The sequence below is a fragment of the Colossoma macropomum genome, unplaced genomic scaffold (genome assembly GCF_904425465.1).
Source record: "Colossoma macropomum unplaced genomic scaffold, Colossoma_macropomum, whole genome shotgun sequence".
NCBI classification, from domain to species: domain Eukaryota; kingdom Metazoa; phylum Chordata; class Actinopteri; order Characiformes; family Serrasalmidae; genus Colossoma; species Colossoma macropomum.
Window position 1 is genome coordinate 6940297 of NW_023494804.1, and position 22014 is coordinate 6962310.

General features: G+C 39.5%; 1 protein-coding gene across 1 annotated transcript in view; it reads right to left on the reverse strand.

Annotated features, from left to right (window-relative positions):
* sez6a (seizure related 6 homolog a) overlaps positions 1-22014 on the reverse strand; it is a 240819-nt gene that overhangs the window by 126640 nt on the left and 92165 nt on the right. Inside the window, 2 exon segments of the mRNA XM_036595719.1 lie at positions 2872-3310; positions 3312-3580. Coding sequence (XP_036451612.1) covers positions 2872-3310; positions 3312-3580 — 708 coding nt within the window.

Consider the following 22014-nt stretch of genomic DNA (forward strand, 5'->3'; position numbering starts at 1 on the left):
AAAGAAAGTTGGAAGAGAGGTTCAAAGCAGGACCATCCCAAGCACTCGTCCCTGTCTCGACACTTTATTTTTATTTCGCCCCGTCTGGAGCTCCTCGTTAGCCCTGAAGGCTACTCCATTTTCACAAAGCACCTCAATGTAGTGAAAGGTCAGGCGAAGCAATCAGCCAAAAGTCGCTTCGCCACAGGACCCCTTACTAGATGACTTGGAAACACATTACAGACAACATTCCACTTATAGTGGCTGGTTAAATGTCAATTTTTATACTGACACCAAAGTTACTAGAAGACTTGAAAGCTGCAACGTTTAAAGATAATCGTGCAAAAGAATGCATTGGTGCCTTCCAGCAATGGGGTACCTGTTGTATCAACAGAGGTGCTCTTTATTCATTTTTAGGGGAGCCACATTCTACATTTTTCTTATTATGATTTTTCTTGTATTCAGTCTATGACGTGTGTGGGTTAATGCAGCGAAATGGCCATAAATCATTTTTGTAGGACTGTTCTCTGACCTCTGTTTGTCCCTTAGAGTTAAGCAGGCTGGTTTTACTGTGCACTTAAGGTTGTTATGTGTAAATGCACTCTGTTCTGAATCTCTGCCTTGCATTTGGCCTCATTCAGAAAGCACTATGGTCCGAAACACTCCTTCTAAGCATCAACACAAATAGGCATGGCTAAACTAATGTAGGCTGAATAGCCAGATACAGTGGCCCCAAGTATCTGAACACTGAAATAACCCATTAGGATTTTTTTTTATTTTATATTACGGCTTTAGTCGCACAGAAAATAATTTCGTAAATGTGAACAGGATATTTTGCAATTATAATACATCTTGTTTCCAGGGCCCTAAAGAACAAAGTCCAAGCCGGAAATATTGGTGCCCTAATAGAGTCAAATCTTACCTTCACTAGCCATATCAAAGCAATCACCAATACAGCATTCTACCATTTAAAAAATACAGTCAGCATCAAAGGTTGGTCCCAGCATGGCCTGGAAAGACTCATTCACTCTTTTTATCTCCAGAAGGGTGGATTACTGTAATGTTCTCTTAACTGGACTTTGCAAAAAGACTATTACACAGCTACAGCTCATTCAGAGTGCAGCGTGCCAAGAGGGCCAAGAGTGCACATTACTCCAGTCCTAAAACCTTTGTACTGGCTTCTGCTTAGTTACAGAATAGGTTGTAAAGTGCTGCTAGTTTATAAGTGACTGGATGGTATACTTCCCTGATGTGTTTAAAGAATATAAACTGAGTAGGTCTCTTAGATCCATGGATACAGCAGTGGTGTAGGCAGTAATAGATTTTTTTCATAGGCCTGTAAAAAGAGGGGTAGGCCAGGTTGGTAGTTATGTACAAATTCCAGCTAATGTCCCACAACGTAATGACGAGCTAATGTTCTGCAGTGCTATTATATGAGACTATTCCTGAGAGCCATGCTGTCATCACCCTACTTATTCCAGTGCTTCCTCTCTGTGGTAACATTACCACATTCTGGCAATCAACCAGAATACTGGAATCACATAAACACACCAAACACTGCAGCACCCTTTACTATAAGGACTATAAAGCATGCGTCTGCTTCCCACAGGTACATTTACTCAAAGAAAACAACGTAACTAAGTTCAGATTGAAATTAACAGCTGAAATTAACAAAGATGAGGAAAACCAGTGCGGCAAACTTAAAAATCTAAACCTAATTATCGAAGCCATGGCATATTGCCATGGTGGGCATAAAAAATCTTTGTGGTCCATTCATGTCTTACCTTTGATTCATTGAAGTAATGTTAGATGTTTGCTTTGACATTTTCACAAAGCCCATTTCAGCTTTTGCAGTCTTTGTAGTAAAACTGACCATGACAGAAAACTGGCCACAACAACATGCTTTTTAAGCTGCAGATAGGTAGACATTGACATACTTTACAGAGCAGAATCTCACTTTTAAACATCCTCAGTAAATCTGTTAACAGTAACTAGAGCTTCAAATTCAAACAGTGCCATGCTGATAATGAACTGTAGGCTTGGAGCAATGGCAGATAGCAAGGATTGCTGTGCAGTGATTGGATGATTGAGACAAAAAGGCAGAACTTTGTGGAAAGAGTCATAATTTGATTGGCTATAATACAGTGACAGCACCCTGAGAAAACAAATTGCATCATATTAGAGTCCAAAGTCCACATTAAATATGGTGAAACAGCACTGTTGTGCAGCTATTATGCTACATACGCTGAGCTCTGGTTACTAAGTATCAGCCCACTTTAGCTAATCATTTTAGCCCAATAAATAACAGAAAATGGTTATATTAGATAACTGCTCTAAAATAAGTGGAAATGAACAGAACACAATTCAGCAAACAAGATGGGCTGCGAAATGCTTTACAGACTGGCTGGAACAAAAGGACATTCGGGTTAATATGGCAAGCATTGAAAAGGCTGAGCTGAGCCTGATATTGGGACAGTTTAATGGCTCCATCTATGAGCAAAAGAATACTACTTTTTATTAAAGCGCAAAATTATTTGGAGCTTCTTTGCTTTACTTTTTTATTTATTCAGCAACGTCGTGTGTTATCACAAATAATATTATGGTTGTGGTGATCTGTGGTGATTCAGCTCATGCCTGCGCCCAAATTACAGCCATGGCATTATTCATAATAAAATAAAAAGATATAATAATAAAAGACTGTGGGACCTTTTAGAATATCTTCTCATCAGGGTGTCACTAATACAATAGCCTTAAACAGTTTTTAATTGCACAGCATATTTTAGTCTTTGCATAGAGAACATAATTATACTGTCTGTCCAGGCCTATGCCCTGTTGAAGAATAATAAAGAAATGAAGCCCACACCAGGCCAGTCATGCTGACACTGTACGTACCTTCAGCTCTCATAGTGCTGATGATAGTTGTGGTGTGGATGGTGCTTGTCATTGTTTCTTCATCCACATCAGTATGATTACCCTCAAGGCTCTTCCCTGCTGGCCTCAGAGGTTCTTTCTTTGTGAAAGCTGTTGCTGATGACGAAGCATTATCCTTGGAAGCTGCTTTCCTCTCTGAAAGATGTGCCTTTGTTGAAGCTAGAGACGTCTGTTGCCGAATGTTTGGCCGGGTGGTGGCTGGCAAGACTGGAGTTGTTAGAGCTTGAGAAGTGACCTCCAACTTCTCTGCTGTCCTTTCTCTGCCCTTGCTGGGCCTCTTTTGAGGCATGGAGACCAGCTTTCCAGGTAGAGTGGGACTGACCGTGGTCATGGCCGTAGTGGCGATGTCAGAGAAGGCCGGAGCATCTTCATGAGGAACTACATGCGTTGCTGAATCTCCAGGTTTCTAGGTAAGTTGACGGCCCTGAGGCAGTGGGTTGAGCCTCCAATCCACCATCTTCTTTGAAGAACTGCTGGTCTCCTTGGAAGTCCTTAGTGAGCAGAGCTTCGTGGAGCAGTAGACCTCTCAGGTTGGGCCGGTGGTCAGGAAAGCTTGGTGTGAAGGATGTGGTGATCTCATGGACTTCAAAGTTTGGTTTTGAAGTGAAAGGATTGAGTTCTTGTTCTGATTCCGATTCTCCTCCTCTATTGCTCAGGCCAGTGCCATCACCTGAAAGCAACGGAGAAACAGGTAGATCAGCAATTGTATTCATTAGATGGCTCAAACTGAGTAGGCAGTACTAACTACACTGTGAGGCACAAATGAGAAGTATTATGTGTCAATAAGCCTTTGTAGATTTTCTCTTTAGGGACCTCCCTCTGATTTTTAAGAAAATAATACAGAGTGATGTGATATGAAATTCTCCATTTTAGAGAAACTGAGTCAGAGCTGTTCACAGTGGTGGTGATAGGAACCAAATATCTGAAAAGTTTAATGTCTAAAAGCTCCCTCTCAGAGGTCATTACATGAACTAGTGATAAATATGCTGCCTGATGCCTGAGACATTGTTTTATGATAGTTTTAAGCTAAAGTTTAGGCCTAAATCCAATATTTAAATGGCTGAGAGGTACATGCCGAGCATTGTATTGCCCACATATTAGACTACAGTGTATACAGTTCATTGGCCATTTTTTTTTCCTTTTTGTTTGTTTGCTTTGTCATCGCTTGGTAGCCAATTAGAGGATTAAGTACACCATTCAGAAGATCCAATCAAGGCAGGGATTCAGCCCCCCGACACTGCGTTTCAAAATTCTTTTCAAATTAGTGTGTACCTTTGAAAGACATTCGACTTCAGATAAAAGAATGAGTGCTGAAAAACTAGAAATCCTTTTTAAAATAAAGCCAGAGTTACTTGACTAATGTCAGGAGTAAACAGCTACATAGCAACGAGCATATCAACAATAAGACCATAAACTAAAAATGGCTCTTAACAGTGCTGAGGAAATGGTCACAGAACTGTATATACACTGATGACCATTTCAATAAGTACGCCTCCTCGTTTCTACACTCATTGTCCATTTTATCAGTCCTACTTAATATATAGGAGCACTTTGTAGTTCTACAATTACAGACTATAGTCCATCTGTTTCCATGCATATAATGTTAACCCCCTTTCACCCTGTTCTTCATTGGTCAGGACCCCCACAGGACCACCACAGAGCAGCACTGCAGTGTCACTGACATGATGCTGGCGTGTTAGTGTGTGTTGCGCTGGTATGAGTAGATGAGGCACAGCAATTCTTTAACATTTGATATTTTCTAACTGGTGTTATTGCAAAGCAGAGTTTGTGCTGATTCAGATGATATAAAACTCTTGCAGAAATTGTACTGTATCACTACTTTATGGTTAAAAATAACAAGAGTTGTCCAGGTTTAGACCTTATGGGGTTTATTACATAGTTAGTCACATTATGTGAATTATGTGTATTACAGTTTCATCCAGTTTACAGTCTGTATGCGCCAAAAATTCAAAGACACAGTTTTTTAAGAGGGGGTTCAACTTCCCAGCACATCATAGTGCACCACTCAGCATGTTGCCATTACTACATTAAAGCCATATCGAGAACACAGAAAGCCACAGTGGATCATATGGGCCTTTAAATTTACACAGAAAAGACAGCCAGTCTTGTAGATAAAGAGAGGAATGCTAATGGTCTGTTGCTTAAGCTAATGTTACTAGCCTAGCCTTTTTAGCTCCTATTTTTCAGCTTGTAAATATCAAGTTTGTGAAGAGGTAGTAAACAGAAGCCAAGCGTGATGTTGAAAGTGTTATTTAAGTAGAGTGTAAAGATGAAGTTGATGTTCATCGGCTCTTCCTGCTGGGATTCTACAGCAATGTCGTGCTACGTTACGCCACACGATGCTATTCTGCACTGCACAGCATGTCGAGTGTGTGGTGGCCTTAAATGCTTTATCAATTAAAAGTTTGGAAACGAAAAATCTACTCAATACAATTTTCATCTCAATTACCAACAAGCTACTTTCATTATCAGATAACTGTGACCTCTTAATCAAAGGCCACTGGCTGCAGTTCAGACACCATGTTTTGGAACATCAATCAAACGCCTCTCCAGCAAATGATACACAACCAGTTTGGCAAAAGACAGTCAGTGAAATCCTGGGATGCAATTCAAATGTGCAGCCTTTGAGACATAACATGATTGGATATGATTTAAAAGGAGGGCTAATAGCCATGGCTAATAAGCAGAAAAGCGCGGCTAAGGCAGCGGTAAATGCAGACGAGTTGCCGTGAGGAGTCACGTCGAAAAAAGGTTTTGACGCGTGGAGCAGCGAGGAGAACCTTTAGGGAGCGATTGCTCATTTTGAAAATCCTGCCCTCCTCCCACGTTCCATTAGAGAAAGCAAAGAATTTACTGTGAATGAGTCATGATTAGAGAATACAATAAGTGCACGTTGGAAAGCAATTACGGTTCCCCACCTGCAGCGGGTGGGATGCAATCAGGAAGCCCTCAGGATGAGGATGCTTACAACAGAAAGGATGCTCTTAAGGAGAAGCGCTCACCAACCTTGTAAAAACATTTGTTTCTCTCCCTCCTCATTCTCTCGCTCCTTTAAATATGACACCAAGAGCTTTCAAAAAGAGAGACACTGTACGGCCTGCTCTGGTTTTAGTCTCTGCCCTGTATCTGAGTCTGTGTGGGGACTTTTTGTGTGCATGACTGAAGGAGTTTAACCCTTTTCACATTAGCCATAAAACAAAAGTTTACGCCTGTTGTTGAGGTCCCTCAGTTGAACTATGTATTTATTTCTTCTACTACATTGATTAAATAACTAAATGTCTTCATAGGTTATCAAGCAAGTGTTTATTTAATCTAAATGATATTTTTATATGTGGCAGTTTTAATATAAGAAGACTGCAGCTGTGGTCTGTTTTATCTCTACACGGCTGTCTTTGTGGAGAGGTGTGAACTAGTTTCAAAGCAAGGAGTTCTGACCACGCCCCTTTCACCCCTCATTGCTCACTAGCCGCCCAACACAACAGACACAATCAACAGGCCTGTTATAGTTCTACTCTAAATAAGTTGTACTTATTTGACTGTAATTTCCATTATGCCAGATGGCTTCTAGGGGGCCTACAAAAAAGGTTAAAGGGGAATTCTACATTATGAAGTGGATGTAAACAGTCATTCAGACTGGTTTGGTGTGAATTGCTCTGTTATAGAAAACTTGCCCAGTCAGAATTGTTCACAGTGGTGGTGACAGGAACCAGATGTCTGAGGAGATGTGTAATGCCTCTAAAAGCTCCCTCACAGAAAGTTATTACATGAAATGGTTAGATACATGTTGCTTGATGTCTGACACATTGTGTTATGAGAGTTTTGTGATAAACATTTGGCTTAAAATGTATTTTAATCTAATTATTTTAATCTATTCATGGGAAGGGGTACATTTAGGGCGATGTAAGGCAAAATAGTCCCCAAAGAAAACTTATTTTGTCAGATTTATGACTGTTTTACCATCATCTGCGTTACACATAAAAACTCAGAAGACACGTGTGGGTTCACTGGTGATTTTGGATGGTAAATAAAATGGCTATATTTGTGTTGTAGCTATGGCAACCCCTGGCTCCTATCACCACCATTGTGAAGAATTTAGAGTCAGTAAGTTTCTCTACAATGAACAACTTCACATCAAACCACTCTGAATGTTTATGTCTCAAGGACTGAACAATTCAGGAATTTAGAAAAATTGGTGGAATTCCCCTTTAAAATGTGATTGGACAAAAAACCGATATGACCAAGAAATACTACATTAATTCATAAATCAGCACAAATGTGGCCGATTATTTTTGTTATTACAAACATTCCAAACTTCAAAATGTCCATATTCTACATTTTTGGGTTTATTTTATATTTACGTGTATAATATAGACCATCAGCCATGACTGTCAAAACTGTTATTGGTCATTTCTGCTAGTGCCCTTGTGATTTCTAGTAGTATGTTAGCACAAAGCTAACATTGATGCACATCAACAATTTTTGGCCGTTCTAAACTCCACACTGACATTTAAAGTATGACAAAACACATTACATATTTTATTTGCTGTTTACAGCAGAGAAGATACTGTAGCATCCTAGGAGGCGTGGCTAGGAGGCGTGGCTATGCAGAGCAGGCACGCACGTAGGCTTTTGGGAAGCGCCGCATTTGCGGTAGGAGAGACGTTTATTGTAAATAAATTGCAGCGCTAAGCAGGGGCTCTATACGAAGCCCTGCTGGTCACATCCCGTATAAATAAAAATAATGCATGGCCATGCCGTATTACCATGTGGGAACGAGAAACTAATGCGTCACCATGATTTAGTAAGGCGTAGGAATAAGATCGTGCCTTATTATTAAGCTGTGGTCAAGGCCTAATTATCTCATTCCCATGCCTGACTAAGTTGTAGCCACACATTTTGGTTTATTTATAAATATAAACCAGCAGGGCTCCGTAGGTTCTCCCTTGCATCCTGTTCAATAAAAGAGCATTCGCCTTTAAAGCTCAATGTTTCCTGTGTTTTATGGTTTGTAGCAGTGTTTTCTTTCAGTAAAGAGTTTTGCCGTAGAGCTTCTGCTGCTACTTTCTATTAATATCAACTAACTGAAACCTGGTTAGACTATGGGTTGTATTTACAGTCAGGGATGCATCTCAGAACTTCCAGAAGGCCTAGAGTGTCATTTTTCTCACAAAATTGATCCCACCCATCACAAATCCAAGCTTAATTGGTTGATCAGTTGGTTGGGTAATGCAACATGTTAAGCCTTCAGTTCAGCTCCTGATGTCCTAACCAATGGGAGAGCTCACTTGGCTGTATCTATCCAGATAACACAGAAGAAAATCCTGATTGGATAATTTTCTGTGAACAATAATTTTTCAACTATAACAAACTTTTTAATTGCAAGAAACTTTTTTCTTTAAAAAAAGCCAAGAGAAATTCTAACACATGGGCCCTTTAAAAGACCCTCATGGAAAACCCAATTTCATTTCACTTGAAATGGAAGAGTTTGAGGTAGTGTTTAAATATTCATTCACTACCCAGTCCATACAGTCCAGCTGGAAAAAACTGCCCATTTTTAATTCACTGTTTTTGTGATGTCACAAAAACTGACTTATTTACATATATCCATCTGTTCAGCCTACAGCAGTTTAGTGCTGCCCATTTACACTATAAGTTATAACGAGCATGGACAGCTAACTGAATGTGACGCAATACAGGTCAACCAATCAGAACAGAGCTCATTTACATATCTTAAAGACATGGTAACGTAAACATCCTGATTGAGGGGTAAAAAGAGGTTGTATTATAATGAATTATGAGTACTTTTAGTATGTAAAACCACACCAAAGTCATAAGAAGAACCAAGTGAACTACAACAAAGAAAAACAAGATATGGGCCCTTTAAGACATGTACATTTTCGCATTATTTTTATATTAATTTATGAGAAATAGCACATGATTTATCACATGAAGCCTTTAAAGGGAAAAAAAAAACATGCAATTCAGTGCAACATGACGTGAAGTGGCTTCGTCTCACAAAGTAATTATTTGAAGCTTAAGAGTGAAACAAGAGGCGGCGAGTTCCGATCATCGCTGCTGTCGTGTGGAAAGGCTCGTCGGGAGGATGTCTTTCAGGGTGAGTGAGACTCCATTATGCATCGCCTTTCATCTCCTCCATATTAATCTCCATTACTAGGCCTCTGAAAAGTTCTCTGATAGATGAGTAATGACAGTCTTCACTTCGTGTCAGATCTGAATGTCGCGACAATTGTTCATTATGAGAAACAAGCTCCGCAATCACACTCTGGGAGAGAACGGCGCTCCGTTTCATCACGCATGGAGATAGTCGACCCTGCCGTATATTTTGCTGAGTGAGACGGGGGGAGGCGGGGAGATTAGAAGCATGCTGCTGGGATAAGCTGAAGGAGAGGGTGATGTTAAGTATCATTTTGGCCTTTTCTTTCCACTTCTGTTTTATCTGAACGCCAAAAATCCACCCTGCACCGTATGCCTTGAATGCACAACATGCTTATGCGCGAAAGGGGGCCGTACAAAATTATCTCACATTCATAAAACACAGCCTGAAAAGCGATTCAGCTGTTTGAAGCTAAGGAGAAGTATTTTCAGTACTGTGCAAAAATTAGAGACCATTTAGTTTCCAGTCAAATGGATCTTCAATGGTCAGGACCCCCACAGAGCAGGTGTTATTTGGGTGTTGGATCATTCTCAGCATTGCAGTGACACTGACGTGGTGGTGGTGTGTTAAGGTGTGTTGCGCTGGTTGGAGTGGATCAGACACAGCAGTGCTGCTGGAGTTTTTAAACAACTCAGTGTCACTGCTGGACTGAGAACCAAAAATGTCCAGCCAACAGTGTCCTGTGACCACTGATGAAGGACTAGAGGATGACCAACACAAACTGTGCAGCAACAGATGAGCTACTGTCTCTGACTTTGCATCTACAAGGTGGACCAACAAGGTAGGAGTGTCTAAATAAGTGGACGGTGAGTGGACACAGTGTGTAAACACTCCAGCAACACTGCGCTGAGTGGGTGGGGCTACGACGCAGCTTGTATGATAAGCTGCAGCTCTTTTTACGAAGTTTTGACAGCTGCTTTTTGACTGCTGGAGGATGAGCTATGCTTGATGGAGTGAACGAAGACGTGCGTCGAGCTTATTGAATCCTCCTCGCGTTGAGTGCTCAGAAACCGCGGTTTCAAATGAAGATGTCAAGTTTGACTTTGAGATCCTGGTAATATTTCACAGAGACCGTCTCGAAAAAAAAACAAAAGAAATCCCTTTGTTTTTGTTGTTTCTGATCAAAAAGTAGCTCCAGCACCCCAGGGAGCCAATCATACTGGTTTTGCTGAAAACAACATCTGTAGCTCCCTCTCATCAACCAGGCAGAGACTGGAGAGAGGCACATGGCATGGAATTACAATGGAAGCCCTGCGCTCAGGGACGGATCTCATCTAAATGAAATTCCTACACGTTTATGACTGTGTTTAAAATATTAGGGCAGTCTGGCATAAAAAAGGCAAGGAAACGCACACAGTGGACAGCTCTTTCTCTCATATGCATGTGCAAAATGCTAATTTCCACTTAGAAAATGCTTTCAGTCTTTCCTCTGAGGTATTTGTGGCTGTGTATTTGCTAAATTGCGTTAACTTGCCTGAAGGAAGCATGCAAAAAGTGGAAAACAGTCATGGCTATTCAGTACCACTGATCTTCTCAATTCATGGGCAGAAAGAGTGCGTTTACATGCACTCAATAATCGACCGATTTCTGATTAAATTGGTCAAATGATCATGTAAACAGCATACTCTGATTTCTTAGATCGGAGTAAGGTCTAGAAATCCGATTAAGAAATCCAATAAAGAGGATTTTAGCTCCGTAATCAGATTTCTCAGTGCATGTAAACTCTTACTCTGATTTCTTTCAGATTCCTCTGTCTGTGCATGGGCAAAACAGATGGAGGTACCAGAAATAAGTGAGCAGCGTTGCCATGAGATGCAGCAAAACACTTTTGGAGTAGCACTGAAACCGACTACATGCTTGACGAAATGAAGGATTTAAATATTCTTCATCTTCTGGATGATGTATGTTCGTAGTTTCAGGTAAAGTGGCGTGAGCATGCAGCAGCATGAAGTTTGACTTTTACATTACGTTTACATCACGTCTTCTTCTGTGAGTTTATTGGCTGGTTGTAAAGTAGAAATCTGATTACTGCCTGACTCATGTAAACCTGGAGTTTCGCATTATCTGATTACTCAAGTGCATGTTGGAGAAGGTCCATCTCCTCTCTACAGCAACTGAGCTCCACTTCTACAAATTCTAGAAATTCCACTTCTACAAACTTTGCAGAAATAAATGAAGCAACAAGTGATGCATTCATCCCTAAATAGTTCTTAGCTTTGATGTACAGTTCTAGAAAAAATCTTTAATTGGTATAAAACCTTTTAGAATACTTAGACGTTCAGATTTTAAAGGTTCTCCACGCAAACATATTTGATTTACAGACATGGTGCTTTGAAGGAATGGAGCGGAAAATCAAATCTACAATTTTACACTTAACCCACATGCAGTTGATCCACCAAGATGTGCTTGGTGTACAAATTGTGCTTTGTTAGTTTAGTGCTGGAGACATAAGGCTAATATTGCTAACACTAGAAGTCAATAGACACCCAAATCTTTTCTGTAATTCCATCCCAAAAACTTCTCTCAACCCAATCAAACTGCTACCAGCTCTTCATCAAGGCTATGCAGATATGTTAATGTGGTTTATGAGGCAGCATGTTAGCTGTAAAAATGTAGAAAACTTTACTGTGTAGCTGAATGCAGCAGGCACTTGTGCTGAATTCTGACTTCTGTTATTCTATTTATAAATAATCTTGAATTTTTTAACGAAAGATATATGTTCTACAGTCCATACATTTTTTATTTACCTCAGATGTAGTTGATTAACCAATGTTTGGTTTTCCAATTTTGCTTCTTTAGGTTAGGACTGGAGCTACGAGCCTTATGTTGCTAACAAACACTGGAAGTCAATAGTCACCCAAATCTTTTTCTGTTAATACATCCTCAAAACTTCTCTCGACTTAAGTAAACTGCATCCAGGACTTCATTAAGGTTGCGCAGACTTGTAAATTCTGGACACAATATGACTTAGTGTGACCTACAAAATTGAACAAAACTTCATTGTGTAGCCGAAGTGGACCGCTACTTTAAACAACAGGAGTTCTGAATTCTGGACATGTTATTTCTCGCCAAACCATTCCTTTAAAGAACCACTGACTGAGAGGTTCTTTAAAGAAGGCCAGCGCAGTTCTTCTGTGGAACAGCTCAGAAGGTCCCTCTTTAAAGGTATGGGTCACCTTCAGAGCTGACACCTGGTGTGGAGAATGAAGACTGTTCCAATGTTTATCTATCGTTGGCACTGGTTCAACAACATTACCTCAAAGAACTACAGCTATGCCGGCGAGTTTTGCTCAGGTTCAAAGGGAAAAACCTGGGAAGCTTCTCGAGCCCGGCTTAGTGCTCGGAGCTCCGACTCACTCTTATTTGCCTGTTCAAACAGGCAATGATCCCTAGTGTGTTCTGACACCTTAATTAGCACACGTTTGCTGGGTGACAGTGTGTTCTAACGAGGCGTAGGCAGACAGAACACCACAGACAGCAAGAGATGAAAGTACACAGTTGACACAGACAGCAAATGAGTGAGATCTCCCAGAGTGAGGGCTTCTTTTGAAGCTTCAGCACCCAGGGAGGGAGGCAGAGAGAGCCTTAGACCAAAGCCGGTAGGGAAGATCTCCACAGGAGAGTGAAATGTTTGTCGCAGAATTTGGGATCTCTCTGATTTGGTGGTATTATGTGTATAGAGCCCTGTTTTATTCTATGGACATCTTTTCATGACATTGTATAATCATCAGGGGTTAAATTGGGCTGATGGGGTGTCCATGGTGGTACCCCCTGCTAGGCTAGTCCATCTGGCATGGTAGATGTGGTTCCATTGCCTAAAATCCCCCATGTTGCTTACATGAATTTCACAGATGAAATGGACTGATTATTTTTCTTCATTACTATTTATATAATGCTAGTTTATTTTAGCTTCTATCAGTTGTTAGCTTGTAGCTTATCTAAGATGGTTGATGCTGGTTTAGCTGGTCACCTAGCATGGTTATGCTGGTTGACTGGCATACCAGCGTCCAAAACACAACATATTGCTGTTGTGGGAAGAAAACGTCACTTTACAGGAGAAGGAAAAAACCTACTTTACTTTCAATGTAAGTCAATGGAACCGGAATTTCTTCCAAGTCATTTTGGGCCGTTTCTTTTGGTTCATTCATCATAAAATTTACATACAATGTAAAGAGCAACAGGTATTTTCAAATTATGTCAAAAATGACAAAATGGAGATACAAAGTTTTCTTCCAACAGCAGTGATATGCTAGTTTTGCTGGAGGCCAGCTATGTTGGTTTATTGCTGTTTTTTCTAGCAAGGACAGTTCAGATAGCAGTAGCTAGCTAGCCAACATTGCTTTATACAAACTTCACTTCAAAGGACACTTTTTGGGCAAAGTTAGCCAAAGACACGGCTTGTTTTCACAATTAAAGAATTCCGTCACTTACCTAAAATCGTGTTGATTATAAGCATACTGGTGAGTTCACTGTATCCGTCTACTTAAGTGAAGTTGAACTAATATATATGCAGTATCTTTCAACAGAGTCCATCTAGCCAAAGCATACTTGGAGTCAAATTTAGCTAAAGAGGCAACTTGCGTCCATGATTATTTTATACATTTATATATTTAATATAGTTATATTACACATAACTACAGCCGCCGTCCCTATTAAACGACAGGGATTTCATGCGAGTACCTTAGTTAAACACAAAAAGCTAAATAGCTAGCTATATTGGTACTTTGCTGCTGTCACTCTTAGAAGGTCTTAAATAAATTAAGGTGTGAAATAAGCTTGCATTACACTGAGAGGCTATATGTGCAGAAACAGACCCTAAAGACATTCAATTGATCAGATAGTGCTGGAGAGACCACCTCAGCAGGGGGAATTACTACAGTGACCACATCAGAATGATTCAGAACAACATTCCAGCACTTGCTTGGTAACTTCAAAGGAGAAATATCACCTAAATTCTTCAGAGTTTGAGGTTTTATCTGCAGTGTGACTGAACTGAAGCATTTACTGTATCTACTAATGCGGTGTCACAGTACAAAATCATTGTATGTTACAAAAAAATAGATAAAAAGAAACAGACAAAAAAGAAGAACATTTGCAAATCAAACAAATATGCAGCAGGTGTTCTCAGAACAATGGACCGACCACCCCAGAGTCCAGACCTCAACAACACTGAACATGTTTGAGATTAGTTGGATTGTGGGAAGCAGAAGATGCAACCAACTTCTAAGTCTGAACTTTGGAGGTGTGGTAAAATATCCCTGCAGATTTCTCTGAAAAACTGAACGCAAGTCTCCCGGAATAAATGGAAGAGGACTCTTGGTAGAATCCTGGAAAAAAAGAGAAGTGACAGTAATGATAACCGAAGTTTAGAAGCTGTGGTTGAAGGTTAGAAGAGCCATAGTAGCTGTTGCACAATCCTGAATTAAAAAATCAACTGTCTAACTGCACTGAAAGGACCAGTGAGAGAACAGTTTAGATAAACCTTCACTGCTAGTTATAGCCGTTCTCTGATTTCCTTCCATCAAGGCTCTCCACATTGTAAATGGTTGAAGATTTAAACTGAAGAAGCCTGGTGGTTCCTCTGGGAGCCTTTCTGTTGAAAGTGTAAGCCAGCGGTCACCATCCCTACCTGAGATCTACTTTCCTGCAGAGTTTAGTTCCAACCTGCATCTATCATGCCTCCTCCTCTCTTAACCAACACTCATGCACCTAATCCAGCCAGTCAAGGCCTTGCGAAGAACTTAATGAGCTTGAGCAGATTGTGGTTGGAGCTAGATTCTGCAGGAAGGCAGATCTCCAGGAGCAGGACTGGTGACCACTGGTGTGAGTCTTGCACTTGATTACATACGAAGTATCTTCAAAACCTATTTTTAATGTTATTAAGCTAAAATGATCAAACGAAAAAAAGCTTGGAAGAGCAGCGAGTGAAGCACCACGGGAGCAGGAATCGATGCCTTTTATTCCTGTTTTTCTCCAGCCTCTAATTACTAAACATAGCTTAAGTGAGAAGTTCTAACAAGTGCCCAGCCCTCAATTAAAATGTTACACCTGTGTGTCTTGTAAAGACTGATTGCGAAGCCATTCTGGCTGTATTGATCGAGTGCTTACTTGCGCTTTCTTTCCAACCAATACCATTTAATTCTGTTCATCTGGAGAACAAACGTTCACACTAACAGGCTCCCTTTGTCTGCATTGATCCCGCTCTCAGGGTGAAGAAACGCATTTAGAGCTTGATCAAAAGAAAAATGCAAGAACTATCTGTCACATCCCGTCTCCCGTCAGCGTTCGGAATGGCAGTGGCTCCCATTCGTCTTCCATTCTATTCCGAAACACATTTAACATGATGGCGCGCTCCGTAATGAAAGTTTGATTGTTCCATTCAAGCGACAGAATAAACTATTTCTTTACAAAGCCTGCGAGGCTGACGGAGGCTTGACATGCTGTGTTACTCCATATAGACAGACTAAACTACAGACTACAGACCAGTCATTAATCTCCAGCCTTGACAGAAGTAATTCAAAGGTCTTTTTGATGTGCTGTGATGGGGAGGAACATTTCCTTGTAGCCTTATTCTGTCACAATAAGAAGAGCGCCGGCTGTTCTAAAAGGCAAACTAAACACACTTGACATCTCCAGCGATTTGGAATTGAATAGCAGGCGCGGCAGTACGTTTCCAAAGGAATTTCATTACGTCGATGTCTCCAAAACGGCGCTGAGGAGGAGGCCAAGAAAAGAAAGCGAAAAAAAAATTGACAAATCAAAATAATGCATTATTCCCTCTCATTTCCTCGCAATTCTTGCCTTCATCTGCATTCTTTTCGCAGCACTCGCCCCATTATTTAGCAAAGTGGATATCTTCATTTTCAAAGGATTACAGTCTGCTCGACTCTAAACGCTCAGTATTGCAGGATGCTGTGTAGGATTTGTATGGAACTGAATAGGCTGTAGATACTGTTTGAGTAGTGAAGTGAACAGGTCAGTACTCATGGGGAAAGTACTGTGTTAAACACTTTCCAGTTGATCAGATTGGGAGTATCATTACAGAGCTGGGTAAAAAGCAGTTTGTTAGGCCACAACGCAAAGATGCCTCTAGAAATGCCAGCTTGTAGAGCCAATGCAGGCTTTAGGACCATTAATAGCAGGTATAATTCACCATTTTACCCTTAGAACACATAACTGTCATCGAATATAACAATAGCATGGTGTAATTTGATATGAACTATTTTTCACTTGTAGCCAGTATTGGGGACAAGAGTTTATTTCAAATGTGAGTTTGCATTTAGAATCTGCTCTTTTTAACTATTAATATGAAGTCAAAAGTGCTTCACTGCCATCATTAGGCTTAAAAATCAAAGCAACCCATCAAAGAAATAACAAATATATATATTTGTGTATATATATATATATATATATATATATATATATTCTTATTCTTAAAAGAAAGCAGCACTGGTAAGCTCAGAAATACCAAAAGGCCATGGAAACCCTTTCAGTTGGCCGGATTAAGAACACCCTCCAGGAGGTGAGCGTTTCTATGTCAATGTCAACAACCAAGAAAAGACTTCACTAGACTAAATATACAGGGTTTACCATAAAACAGAAACCATTGCTAAACCTCAAAAAGAGAAAGACCGGATTAGATTTTGCCAGAGACATCTAAAAAAGCCAGTATGGTTCTGAGACATCTAATGGACAGATGAAGTCAACATGTAACAGAATGATGACAAGAAGATAGAGAAGGGAAGAAACTGCACAGGATCTAAAGCATACCACCTCTTCTAAGAAGCACGGTGGAGGTAGTGTTATGGTGTGGACATATAAGGCTACTAATGGAACTGGTTACTTTGTGTTTATAGATGATGTGACTGCTGATAAAAGCAGCAGGATGAATTTTTAAATGCATAGTGCTAAATTATCTGTTCAGGTTCAGCCAAATGCTTCAAAACTCATTTCTTTTTTGTCATCTGTTGACATTGAAACAAACAGAAAAAAGTCAGAAGTTTCAGTTCGAACCTGTCAATACAGAACGTGAAATGAATGTAAATATAATTTGTTGCATAAACACACTTTGGAATTTAAAATGTAATTATGTAAAAATTATGTAAAAAAATGTAATTATGTAATTACTTTTGAATAGTATAGAAGCATTAAATAGTGTATACATGGCACCTTAAGGCCTGTATTTAGCATTCTGGTCAGAGAAATGGAGGTTTTTTTTATTTGAATTGGAAAGCAGCAGAGGGGTTTTAGTAGCAAGCTTATATTTCTGCATCAGGCCTGTGTACCTTGGTCCTTTTACAATCCTTAATGGACTGAGAGGGTTTTATTTGATCCCCTGCTCCTTATCCTTTCTCTCCTGGGAGGGCTCAGCAGTTTTTGCCACACTTAGAAACGACTCTGGGATGAGGACAGCGAACAAGCCTCAGTCTCAGCGGACGTACTCAAATGAGAAACAGTGAAAAGGAGCCTGTATCCAGTCCGTGATCTGCCAGTCCAGTGGCCACTTACACAAAACTTCAACATTCAACATTTAAGTTTGTACTTAAAGTGGCATTTTGGCCTAATATAAGATAATCACGAATACGCTGTTGTAGAGTAGTTTTGAGAAGATTTTGGCCTTAAATTGAATTGTATAGTAAATTTCCACTATTTTATTATCATCAACACTGCATATGAAGTCTCAGAAGATACATAGGTTCACTGGTGGTTTTGGATAGTAAATAAAACGGCTATATTTGCGTTGTAGATGTGGTGACCCCTGGTTCCTATCATGATCTCATTTCACAACAAACCACCCTGAATGACTTTGCTTACATCTCAATGATTGATTTAATTCCCCTTAAAGGTAAATGGGTGCGTAAAAATGTAAAATGATGTTTTATACAAACGTCCACAGATCTCTTTCTCAGAAAAACACACTGAAGGTCTTTGTTTACACTGGCAGTAATATGCTGTGATGGTGAGTGGCGAGTGGTGAATGGCTGTGGGAATATTTTCTTGATCTTCAGGAAAATGATCCGCACAACTATCCACCCGGTGTTTAGATGACCCTCAACATTCAGACTTGTTTTTATGCAAAGCCTCCTGTTGATTCTCCCTTCATGCTTTTTCACAAAAAGGGGCAATTTCCTGTTATCTGCATTACAGGCTGCAGGATAAAGGAACTTGACTCTCAGGCAAATAGATGTGCTCCTGTTAAAAGACAGCAGGTGTGCCTTCCAGTCAAATACAGTCAGGCTTAACCAGCAGTGGATGTAATAGCAGCGTCCAATCTTTCACTCAGGCAGGCGTTTGAATGAGACGCCTAATTAGCGCATGTCGAAGCCACTTCAGAAATGGAGAAGAAGCTACAAGGTTAGCAATTTGTTAAGGTAGAGTGAGGCTACAACCGAACAAGAAATTGGTACAAATACTCCACCAATGAAACCAATGAACTAGCACTAAGATGATTAAATATTAAATATATTAAATTGAATATTTAAGTAGCTAAATACTCTGAGACAGCTTGAAGAGAAAAACGATCAAGTACATAATGTCAATCATGAACTATGATTACAGGACTCCTCATTTTGCAAACACAGCACAGAGATTTTAGAGAATATTTCAAAGAAAAGAAAAATAAGTGAAAAGTCAAAGAAAAATATGTGAAAAAACAAGAGTTTACAAAACTGAAGTTAATAAAATGATTAGAAGAGACAGAGAAAGCGGGTCTCCTAACAACCACCTGGAAAAACTGGTAGACACCAAAACTGTCCCCGTCACATAAACAACACTTTCATCTTTGAGAGAGAGGAGAAAATCAAGCTCCACTCTTGATTCAGATCTGAAAACATCCACAGTCCATCCTTCCACTGTGAGAAGACAACTCAGCGCTGTGGGTCTGAAAGAATGTGTAGCTGTCAAGAAGCTCTTACTGAGAAAAGGAAACAGATACATCAAACAAAGAAGCTGCTGGTGTTCTCAGAACAATGGACTGACCACCCCCGAGTCCAGACCTCAACATCACTGAATGTGTTTGGGGTTACTTGGATTGTGAGAAGCAAAAAATGCAAACAACTTCTAAGACTGAACTTTGGAGGTAAAGGACAAAATAATTCTACAGATTGGAGATGCAGAAATTTTGTTTTGAGAGCAACAAAATAATTTCAAAGTTTTTTTTTAAGGAAAGTATTCAACGAAGTTTAACAGCCATTACTTCCAATATTGCTGGCTAATTGATCTTAAATACCTTCTGTATTGTTTTTGTCTTTTATTTATTTGTCACTTTTGAAAAAACAAGCATGCCAGTTTTTGATCAGACCTAAAGCTATATTATAATGTCTCTTTCAAGCAGCTTTTAGCTTAGTTAGCTAATAAGTGCAGGGAAACCCTGAGAATTAGACCTTTTTCTGTAACTTAAGGTAATTACTTAAGAAGTTTTCCATCATATTGCATATTTACTCTTACTTGAATTGTTTTTTTTAAATAATACTTATGTTTGAGTGAATTGGCACTACAGTAGCAAGAGGTAGCAAGATGCATGGTGGGATTAAGCAGTATGGGACAACGAGACTCAAACTAATGCAGGTTAAAATCTTTTCATTTTTTGATTTGAAGGTACCAGCTGCCCTTTACACTGTGGTAAAACTTCATGATGAATGAACCAATAGACATTATCCAAAAACTGCTTGGAATAAATTCTATTCACATTAACTTGCATTGAAAGGTAAGAATGTTTTTTCCATCTTCTGTAAATTTACCATGTTGTAGATGCACCGATTTCAGAACTAGAATCAGAATCACAATCTCTTGTGTTCACCAGGTACAATGTAGGAGTTTCTCTCATATATTGTCAGCGTGGTAAAAAAACAGCTAAACAACATAAGCAGAAAGGAAAATCGCTGAGAGAACGGCATCACCATGGGTACACTTAGTTACTGAAAAGATGGAAGAATTTCATAAATTACAGCCAAAGTACAAAGAATGGAATTCATTGCTTTGAATTACCAGTCGTTGTTGTGGAGAATGCTGGAAATTTGTGTTATGAAATTTTTTATTCATCGTCAGCTCAGTTTTGTCCAACTGAAAGTACATTTTATTAATAATAAAAGTTTGTTTTCTTTATTACCTTGAAGTTTTCATGTTTAGTATTAGAGCTGCAACAATTAATCGATTAGTTGTCAACTATTAAATTAATTGCCAACTATTTTGGTAATCGATTAATCGGTTTGAGTAATTAAAAAAAAAAAGTAAAATTCTCTGATTTCTGCTTCTTACATTTGAATATTTTCTGGTTTCTTCACTCCTCTGTGACACCAAACTGAATATGTTAGGTTGACTACAGCAATCTTATTTCTCAGGATTTGCCACTAAGATTGTGGCCACGTTTTATTTGGATGGTCCCCTATAGACGCTTTACAGATACTTAAATCATTAACAAACTTTCTGGTGATGTTCAGTTGATTATCAACACCTTTATGGTTAGGATTAGGGGTAGGTGTAAGTTTTGTCTTGAGGTTAGGTTTAGGTTTAGTGTTGGGGATAGATTTAACAAAATCTTTCACACTGAACTTGTTTTGAGTTGAATGTTACTTAAAGACAGACTAAGCATTTACAAAACATCTGCACTGGACCATCGAAATAACACTTCAAGTTCACTTGCATTTGATGGTGTTTAGTTGAATGTACTTAAAGATTTACTGAGAGTTTACAAAGCATCTACAGTGGACCATCCAAATAAAGTGTTACCCAGAATTCACTCCTGTATTATTTTAACTCTCTTGGTGGCTGGAACACAGCTCCACTGAGAGAGTGAGTTGCGAGATCTAGCCTAAAGAACAGCCTCCACATGGCGGAGTTAGTTTTAACACAGTGAGTCCATATTCTCCCGAAATAAATTCAAAATAGTCATCATCATCATCATCATCACCATCATCATCATTAACCACTTAGTCCAGATGGAGTCACGGATTCAAAATAGTCATTTTTTTATGCACTGATTCATCAAAAATGTACTACAGTCATGTAAATAAAACACTTTTCAATTTTGTAATGCTAAAATTTGCTCTTCTATTTTGCTGTCAAAAACAAATTTGCCATGTTTGACACCTCTTGATGAATGATTTTTTTTTATATGTATTAGGTTGGAAAGATCCAATTTAAAGTATGTAAAGTTGTTTGATTTTTTTCAAACAACAAAGAATTGCATTGAATTAATTGTTTTCCATCAATTTACCAGACTTTTCAGCAACCAGCCCCTCAGTTACCATCTATGGGGTAAGTTGTCAAATTTAGGTAGATGCTGTAAAGAAAGTGTCTGTTTTCATCTGTAGCGGAGATGTGCAGGTTTGAGTCCAGACATGACAATCATGCAGTGACACGTTGGAAAGGGAGGTCATGCATCTACATAGTATCATACAAACAAAACTGAAACGGCATAATCTCGGATTACCGCGCCACGAAATAAGTTCTAGTGCGTTTGTTTGGATACCACAGTTGTTTGGTTGCATACGATGGATTTGAAGTCCCCCTCGCAGTGAGGGAAGAATAGCGTAGCAATTAGGCTTTTCTGTTGCTCTTTAGCGTGCTGTAATCCTGGTGCGCCTTTGTTTCAATTGATTCCTCTCAGCCTGTGCCAAGATGCTTAATACATCTCCGTAACCATGGTGGCTGCATGCATTTCAGGAAAACGCCTGGGAGAAAAAAAAATGAGGATGTTACGACTCCAGACTCGTGTACAGGCCTCCGTCTGAAATGCTTTAGGGCATACTTTGGGTATAATGCTGTTTCATGCTAATGAATTTGTTTATCAGGCTGTGTATGAGCAGCGGAATGGGATTTTTCTTCAATATATGGCAGTTGGGAGACCCACCACACTCGCTGCATATCAATGTCCTCATCAATGGACACTTTTACGTGAAGAGAGCACT